Below are 8,916 nucleotides of genomic sequence, written 5' to 3'. Positions count from 1 at the left end.
ACAAGGGAGTGGAATTTGCACGCGTATGCACAGGTCTTGTCGCTTCTTACCCGTTTCGCGTACTAAACTTTTATCCTTTAAATAATCACCACGCCACCTTCAATAAGCACCCTTCGACGTTCCCGAAACGGCAGACGACTGCACTCAGCAATAGGAAAAGTGCAATGTGTGTAAGCAATGTTCACACTCAAGCGGTGACCACGGCGAAGATGTTTCGTGGAATTAAGCCAGCGCATTAACCCTCAACGGCCACTGATTATTGCGTTTCTAGAGGAAATGCGCAAGCAGAGGTAACTATGTCATTGCTTACTGCCAAACGAGCACACATATTGGTTGTTTTGTCGTGTGCAGCACGCGTCTTGCGCCGCACGCAATGTGAAAAAGCAGACGACGCGAGAGCGCCATCCACACTAGGAGCGGTTCGTCCCGCCGCCGCCAGGGGCCGACTCTGTTCGCGCTCGGGGCGAATACTTGCGGGCTTGTCCAGCTTGTTCTTCGGTTTCTGAATAAGAACTGCCTGACCACACCATGGGACCACAGCAACAAGGTTGGTGAGAGGAATGTTCGGAGGCCTCGTTTCGGCAAGTCACACAGTGCAGTGTAGCCATGCTGGCCATGCCGTATCCCGAGAGGATTGTAGCCCGCTTGCGCGCCCGTGGTTTGGACTTCGACCGCCCCTGCGGCAGCGAACTCGACGGAGCCGGCTGCTGGCTCTGCCACAGCATTAGTCCGTGGAACAAGGTTCTGCACCCGGCGAGCGTCGAACTAATTGAAACTGAGCCGGCACGACTGACTCTTCGCTCCACGCCGACTGAGCGGCGTCAGTTCAACGACGAAGACGAGCTGTTCGACGCGGCTTACGTCTTCTCCCGGCTTCCCGCGGCGCATCGGTGCGTGCAGTCCGTCAAGCTCGAAGGAGCCGTGTTTTTCCACAGGCCGGTGTCGACGCTGGCCCTAGCCCTCGGCCGAAGTCGCAACGTCCGGCACTTGGCGCTTCGAGGCGCCAATGACTCGCCCGTGTGCGCTGAAGAGCTGGCCGAGGGGCTGGCGGCGCTGGGCACCCTCGAGAGCCTCGAGTTCGCACTCCACGGCGTAAACGACATCTTGTCCCGCAGCTTGGCAGATCTCCTGCGACGAAATGCGAGCCACGTCACCTCTGTTGCCATCGGCGTCAACATGTCGCAGAGGAACGCGAGCCGCCTGCTCCGAGCCCTTCAGAGCTGCCGGTCTCTCAGCGACCTCTCGATCGACGGGACCACACTCGGAACAGGATGCGTCAAGTCGCTGGCAAGGCTGGTGCGGGTCACCACGTCCTTGAAGAAGCTGGTGCTCAGCTACTGTGTGCCGTCGGACGACGAGAATGCTCGGGACGTTTTCGACGCGTTCAGGGTGAACACATCAATCGCCGAGCTCCGCATCTCGCAGTGTGGAGGAGACGTCGTCCCCGTTTTCGAAGCTTTAGTCGAAAACGGAGCCTTGAGTCACCTGTGCCTGTGCAGTTGCTTCATGAAGGGCGGCGCGAGAGGCGCACAGCATCTGGAGGCGGCGTTGCGATGCAACAAGGTGCTCCGACTCTTGGAGTTGGAGGGCTGCGACGTTGACGAGCTCGGCTTCGAGGCGCTTGCGAGAGGGCTCAAGGCGAACTGCACGCTGGAGACGCTAAATTTGACAAGAAATGGTGTGGCCGTGCGCAGCATTAACGCCTTCTGTGATACCCTTCGCAGAAACAACACGCTGAAAAGCGTGGTCTTCAATCGAGTCCAAGGTTCTGAACAGGAAAGGTAACTGCGTTTTTATGCTAGCGAAGTGCAGTGGTTGTTGCATAGCTGCGTGGAATTTAAGGCCTTTTTCTTGCCTACCGAATTTGATTGGTGTTCTACTTAGTATCTTTCCTGTGATGCTCCGCATGATTATTGCATGTGCTTGGTAGTTAGCTTGAAGCCCTGACATCTTTTACATTGCATGACATCATTATCTCCCTTCTGGAAACTTGTTAGCACTGTCGTAAAACCGCGCCTCGGCTTTCAGTGGCGACGAAGAAAAGAGACGCAAAACCCGGCATCCATCTCAGCAAGCGTAGTGTTCTTTTTTCGATTTTTCGAAGACAAAATCAAAAAGGCACAGCACGCGCTGCGTGCTGCACATACAGATCCTCTTCATCATCGTCTTCTTTGCGCGGCTCATTCTAACCACGTGACAGTCCAGCGCGATGTTCAAATACAATTTACAACGTCCTCCGCGCCCAACAAAGTTCACTCGCTTGCCAACTCCAACGGGCACAACAGTTCTACTGGACTCGTCACTTCTCTACCTCGTGGTAAACGACTTTGCATGCCCTAACAAGATTATCCTGATGCTGATGCTGATGTGGCCGCTACCCTTTGTATCGGGTGATGCCAGAGAAATCTGGCTCGGGCCAAAAACTCCTTAACAGTGTCACTGCACTGTCCTATTTACTTACGATCTCGCCACCAGTGTTCTAGACGCTGTTTGGTAACTTCGACCGCTTCTTTTTGGCCGCTAGGTGCGTTCCCCCTATGCAGCCCGAGTGCCATCGCAAGTGCCTCGGACGACCCCATTGCCGCAGTAGGGAGGGCCGGCGGGTGTAAGTGTGGGCATTCAACCACTACGTGAAGGAGAGTTTCCTCCGTGTCCTTGCACCTTGTGCACCGAGTGTCCAGGTTCAGGGAAAACTTCGCCCTCATCACTCTCGTCCTCAACACCCCGCTCCTCGCTTCGCCCAGCAGCCCACTCCCTCTTGAATTGTCGTAGATCTCCTCCCTGGAGATGCAGACCTTCCCTTCGCAGTACACTCGCAGAGATGGCCGGGCCTGAGCGTCGCCGCACCACTTCTCATTCTCTGTTTCCCGTACCCTGTCGCGCACCTTCAGTCTCCAGTTCGGCTTGAGCGCCTCTGTCAGGCGCACCTGCGGGACGTCGTAGCGCTGTGCCAGTTTTCCTGTTTGGGTCATCCATTTGGTGTTTGTGCAGCGAAGGTGTCCATATTTGTACACCTCCCTGGCCCACCTGCCGTCAGGCATCGCACTGAGGCGCCGTTCAAATGCTAGTTTGGCTGTGGCCTCTCTCACCTCAAACGACGACCAGCCCATGTCGCCCTGCACGGCTTCGTTGGTGGTGTAAGCATGAACGCCCAGTGCCACCCTGCCCGCTTCTCTCTGCCTGACCTCCAGTGCCCTCCTAGTCGCCGCCGACATGCACAGTACGGCATTGCCGAATGCCAACCCGGGCACTGCCACCAGCTTCCAGAGCGCCCGGACAACCTCGTACCTGCTGAAAGCCCTTAGTGACCTTGATGTTAGGTATGCTCGCTTAGTCACTGCTTTCTTCTGCAGTCGTGCCTCGTATTCCTCGAGATAGTTCCTTTGGTCGGCGATTTCTATCCCCAGATATTTGTAAACGTGGCACCATTCCACGTCGCTGCCCTGCGGCCGCAGTGGTTGCCGCGTTTCCCCTTCATTCACTCCTTCCGTCGTTGCCCCTCCTGACATAACTGCCGACTTCTTCGTATTAAACCTCAGGCCCAGTCTGGTCGCCTCTTCCGCACACACATCGAGGAGGGCCTGCGCTCTGCTGTCGAATTTGCCATTAACACGATGTCGTCAGCGTAGAGCAGACCAGGTAGGCGCCTCGACTTCGTATGCCCCTCCTCCATGTATGTCAGGTCGAAACCGAGTCCACTGTTTGTCAGTCGTTCTGTCAATTCCGAGATGTACAGCATGAAGAGTAGGGGCGACATAGGGCAGCCTTGTCTCAGTCCCCTTGAGACCTCCACTGGTTCCGACGTGTCACTGTCCCACTGAATGGCTGCCAGGTTGTCCGCATATATTTGCTCCAATAGGCTCAGCCACTCCTCCGGAAGTCCAATGTTCCTCAGTGTTCTCCACAGCATACCATGGTCAATGCAGTCATAGGCCTGGGCTATGTCCAGGAAACTCAGGAGCAACGGCCTGCTCTCCAGCTGAGGTATTTCCAGTGCCTGCGTGATCACAAAAAGGTTGTCCTCCAAGTGTCGACCAGGCCGAAAACCGTTTTGAAGCTCACCCAACACGCCCTGTCCTTCGGCCCATCTGCATAGCCTCGCTCGCACTATGTGTGCGAATAGCCTATATATGACTGAAGTCACGGCAATGGGTCGGTAGTTGTCCACCGAACCCTTGTCCCCGCTGCACTTGTACACTAGCCTTATTCTTGTGCACTTCCAGTCCCTCGGTATTTTTCCCGTCACCAACACAGCATTCAGTGCGTCACGGAGTAGCTCCCTGGTCTTGGGCCCCATTTTCTTGACCAATTGGATTGGAATTTTGCCCAACCCAGCTGCTGTCCTGCCATTCATGTGGTTCAGAGCCATTTTGAGCTCTCGTTCGGTGATTGTTTCTCTTGGGTTCTTCCCTTCTGAGGTCCCCACTTCCTGCTGCTGTGGCACTGTACCTTTTGCCAGTTTCTGTGCCATGTAGGCCCTCACGTACTCGAGGCAGTCCTGTCCCTCATAGTTCTCCCCTGTTGTTGGGTCTCTCAAACAAGTTCTGGTGCGGGAAGGCTCTGCCTGCTCATTTTGGACATGTTGCCAGAAATTTCTTGCAGCGTCTCTGCCTGCCCCTTTGAGTTCCTCCAGAAAGTTAGCATTCACTGCTTTTATCTTTCTTTGCATGATGTTTGCCGCCTCTCGTTTTGCATCTTTGTATTGTTCCCAAAGGCTGTTCACCTGTGTGTCTGTTCCTAAGCAAACTGCCTGTCGGTGTTCACGGCACAGTTTCTTCCTTTGGCTGATCGCTGCAGCCACTTCTTTGTCCCACCACTTCTTCTGCCTTTTCCTTCCTCGAGCGATTGTCCTGCGCTGGCCCAGGGCCCTTATCGATAAGTGCACCATGGTTATCTACAGTTTACAATATCCTCCGCACCCGACATAGTTCCCAGTTTCATCCCCCGACTCCAACGGGCACAATAGCTGCACCGGCACACACTTTGACTTAGGCATGTCACTTCCCGCACATTGTCTGCCCGTAATAACCGAAAACTGTTCACGCAGTTCCGCAGGAGTGTCGTTGACCTCACTACGGGCATGGTCCGGTGCATGCTTTCGGTGGTGAGGTTCCGGCAATGGGGATTGGGGTGTTGCAGGATCGGGTACACTGCCTCTTTTGAAGTCACCACGTTCTCAGAACGTGTATTGATTCTCAGGATCCCGTGGATTTCTCAAAAAAGGTTGCAGGTCATGAGTGCAGGTCACCTGGGAAAACTCGCGTACCACATCCGACGACTCTCTGGAAATACCGTTGTTTTGCGGCGGCGCTTCTTCGGCACCAGCTTGCCATTCAGGCCCAAGTCGCCACATGTTACACATAAACAGGCTCTGTGCAGATATGCCTTTGCTGACCAGGTCGTCCAGATTGGTCTTTTTGGAGCAAAGCACCTGAGGACTTGGGTCTTGGAGGTCCCAAACTCTTTCAAGTGAGAAGGTGGCCCCGTCGCTTTCGTGGGAGTTTATTCAACAGACGCACACTTGGCTGCTCTGTTTGTTGCGTGTGCTCCGCGCATGTAGCAACAATGCTCTGACGCCATCGTCCATGCTCGAAACGTCTGGAGAAGCACGTCATTGATGAGTCCAGGAGCTGAAGCATTCTGTGCGGCCACTCGCATCGTAACATTCAGCTGCTGACCATTAGTTGAGGATGGTATGTTTATATTGCGACTGTCACACATAGATGAAGCGTGTCGTCGTTTGCATGCCTGACATTGCACTCTTCGTCGGCAATCGCGGACTAGCTGACCTTTAGCCGTGCACCGGAACCAACGACCATCGGACGCCAGTTGGTTGCGCTTCTCTGCCAGGGTCATGTCGCTCGTGCAGTCCTCAGTCTTGTGCTGCGTGGCGGAGCCGAAAAAGCAAGACGAGATGCGGCAGGAGTCGGAGTCTGCTTCTTTGGAGATCGGTTGAAGACTGGAACATCGCGTTCAGACGACTTCGGCCAATTGTTGATGAGGGAAGTCTTTTCTCGGCACTCGACCTCGATTTGGAGAACCTTGACTAGCTGGTCGAGTTCATCAGACGAAGCCTGGGTAGTTCCTGTGGCATTCTCCGTGCTTTCTTTTTTGTAGTACTCTATTGTAGTACTCTATTGTCGGCTGGGATCACTTTGAGCAGCACCTCGTTCAGCATAGCTGCGTACGAAGCCTCTGTGATTCCCAGGCTATGCAGACCCCTCCGGTTCAATTCCACCGTGTCCAAAAGCTTGCGCATTGCAGGCACGTTGCTAGCTGAGCTGACAGGTTTGAACATTCGCAAATTCTCCAGGTATTTGTGCTTGATCATTGTGACGTTCCCAAACCGTCGCTTGAGAATTTCGAGCGCAGCATTAGAGCAGGAGTCGGTCACCTGAATTCCAGCAACGGCTTGCGCAGCAGATCTGTCCAGTAGGGAGATCAAGTAGTGGAAGTGATCAGCATTGGACAGTTTCATGTTCTCGTGCACTGAATGCCGAAACATGTCCCAAAAGGGCTGCCATTTGGTCACTGCGCCGTCAAATTGAAGAAGCTCCAACTTCGGAAGCCTCGCTCCAAACTCGCGTGTTGGGGTTGGTGTCCGCTAGGTGCTGTCTCTGAAGACGCAGTGCCCCCGGCTGAATGTGGAACCGAAGACGGAGGCGTTTCAGCGGCCTGCAGTACTTCAGTGTGGTACCCGAGCAACGCCAACGTGCTGTTCGCGGCGGCGTCGTACTGCATGACCACGTCATAGTCGTCCGCCACTGGGTCGTCGGTCAGGTTTTTTTCAACTTCGTTGTTCAGGTCTCGAATATCCAAGTTGCTGGCACGCAGGCGGCCGTGCAGGATTCGAAGTCCCGAAAAGTCGAACTGATTCAACTGGAGCACCTGGTTGACCTCATTGATGATCCTCGTGTTCATGGCTCGTCATGAGGCCCGCTTGTGCTTCGCTCGTTCCATGCCGGTCCAGCTCGAAGTGCAACTCACCCACGCCGGGAATAAAAGGCTCGTGCTGCTGGTTTGATTCCCGGGTCGTAGGCACGAAAAATCGATGTGGGAAAACCGCGCCTCATCTTTTAGTGGCGCCGAAGAAAAGAGACGCAAAACCCGGCATCCGTCTCGGCAAGCGTCGGGTTCTTTTTTTCGAAGACAAAGTCAAAAAGGCACAGCACGCGCTGCGTGCTGCACGTACAGATCTTCTTCATCGTCGTCTTCCTTGCACGGCTCATTCCAACCACGTGGCAGTCCAGCACGATGTTCAAATTCAATTTACAAGCACTTCTAGCAATGCATAGCCAAAGTATTTGGTAGGATACAGGGTTCTGCCACTTTCTCTTTACAATTGCACAAGAAAGCACTGGAATGGTTGACCACGAGAAAACTGTGCAAGTACTCTGAAACCTCCGCCAGAGGGAATCGAAGCAGGAGGGCGAACGATATCACAGTGGAGAAGGAAGAGGACATGTGATGTCGGTGCGTATGAGAGAGTGCACCGACGCCAAAGTTTTAGAGTGGCACTTGGCGTGCAGGAATTTGCAGGCGTGCAGGTTTCCATGATTAGAAATGTTGCGAGAGAAAGAGGTACTGCGTTGATGGGGTGGGCGAAAGGCGGTTGGCACAAAAAGCCAGATGCACTCGCATTAAAGAACAAGCAAGATCCATTTGGGTCCAATTTATGACGCATATTGTTTTTGTTTGCACACATAGAACGAATCCGCATAAAGTGGTCCTACAATTTTTATTCTTGAAATTAAAATTTGTGGCCTTTTGATAACTTTTGGCACTTTCCAGCTATTTCTTGGTAGCATTTTTATCTTCCTTTTACTCATTGGGTGTGAGCTACCCCACCTAAAATTTGCCAGCAATTAATCTATGGCTTCTTTTTTTTTTCTTGTCTTGCAGAGCCACGCTTTCTTTTCGGTTGGCCGAAGTCAAAGCCTACAGCCGAGTCCAGATGAACTGGCTAGAGCCGGACTTAGCACAGCTGTCGGCAGTCGTGGCGCTCGACTCGGAGTCGCCAGCTGAGCTCCACCTTTCCCACGAAGACGGAGTCAAGGAGGAAAGCTTGGTGTCGATCCTCGAAAACCTCGCCACCAACAGGCGCGTCAGGGTCCTGAAGCTCGGACTGGATGCGAGTGACAGGCGAGTGGCTGACGCGCTATGTGCCGCACTTTCCTCCAACCAAAGTGTCCAGCGTCTTGAAATTGAAACCAACGATACCTCGGACGGCGGACTGCTTGGTCGAATTGCCGAGGGACTGGTGGCAAACAGCACAGTTTCAGATCTGCAGTTGGATGCATCTATGATCTCCTTGAGATCCATCAAAGGCATCGCGTTCCTCCTGTCAAGGAGCACCAGCATTGTTAAGTTTGCGCTGAAGTCTTTCCCCGCGCTGAGCAGCAGGAGCTTGTCCCTTCTGTCTCGAGCAATGGCCAAAAACACAACTCTCGTAGATGCCACGCTGAACGGTGCTATGGAAGTTAACCACGTGTCGTTCCGCGCCCTAAACGTCCTTCGGAGGAACACTGGCCTCTTGAACTCGGCCGTCAGCTTCGTGACGAGGCAGAGGTTGGACCGACGAGCCGCCGAGGCGTTTGAGGAGCTCAGTGACAAGGCGTCCCTGGTTCCACAGGTGGCGAGGCTAACTGGGAAAACTGAAGAGGAGGCCAGAGCTTCCGTCCTGTCGGCACTGCGCTACATCCAGTCGAACTATCTGCGTCTCACAGGCATTGTTTGGGACACCGTGGTATGCCATCCTGGTGTGGGCACTCAAGTGGACGCGCTAAACCACGAGTGCTGGTGTGCAATTGCGTGTTACCTGAAGGTGTCAGACGTGGTTTCTGAAGAGTTCGGCACCTTTTAGAGGTGGCTGCAGCAAAAGAAAAGGCTTCCTATTAAAGCATAGTTTATTTTTAA

The 8,916-nt window shown here is 53.8% G+C and overlaps 1 protein-coding gene across 1 annotated transcript; it reads left to right on the top strand.

Annotated features, from left to right (window-relative positions):
- Positions 1-468: 468 nt before the first annotated feature.
- On the top strand, positions 469-8,916 carry LOC144159616 (uncharacterized). Its single transcript, XM_077691206.1, has 2 exons — positions 469-1,781; positions 7,903-8,916. The coding sequence occupies exons 1-2, from the start codon at positions 607-609 to the stop codon at positions 8,861-8,863; spliced, it is 2,136 nt and encodes a 711-aa protein (XP_077547332.1). The 5' UTR covers positions 469-606; the 3' UTR covers positions 8,864-8,916.

This window comes from Haemaphysalis longicornis, unplaced genomic scaffold (genome assembly GCF_048455015.1).
Source record: "Haemaphysalis longicornis isolate Haplotype H1 unplaced genomic scaffold, Haemaphysalis longicornis Haplotype H1 scaffold_10, whole genome shotgun sequence".
Classification (NCBI taxonomy): Eukaryota; Metazoa; Arthropoda; class Arachnida; order Ixodida; family Ixodidae; genus Haemaphysalis; species Haemaphysalis longicornis.
Note: the sequence above shows the minus strand (reverse complement) of the source record. Positions and strands in the feature narration are given on the sequence as shown.

Excerpts from the sequence above, each read along its gene's own strand:
- LOC144159616 (XM_077691206.1), top strand. The coding sequence starts at position 607 with ATGCTGGCCATGCCGTATCCCGAGAGGATTGTAGCCCGCTTGCGCGCC. Across the intron at positions 1,782-7,902 it reads CAAGGTTCTGAACAGGAAAG|AGCCACGCTTTCTTTTCGGT; the intron begins GTAACTGCGTTT and ends CTTGTCTTGCAG.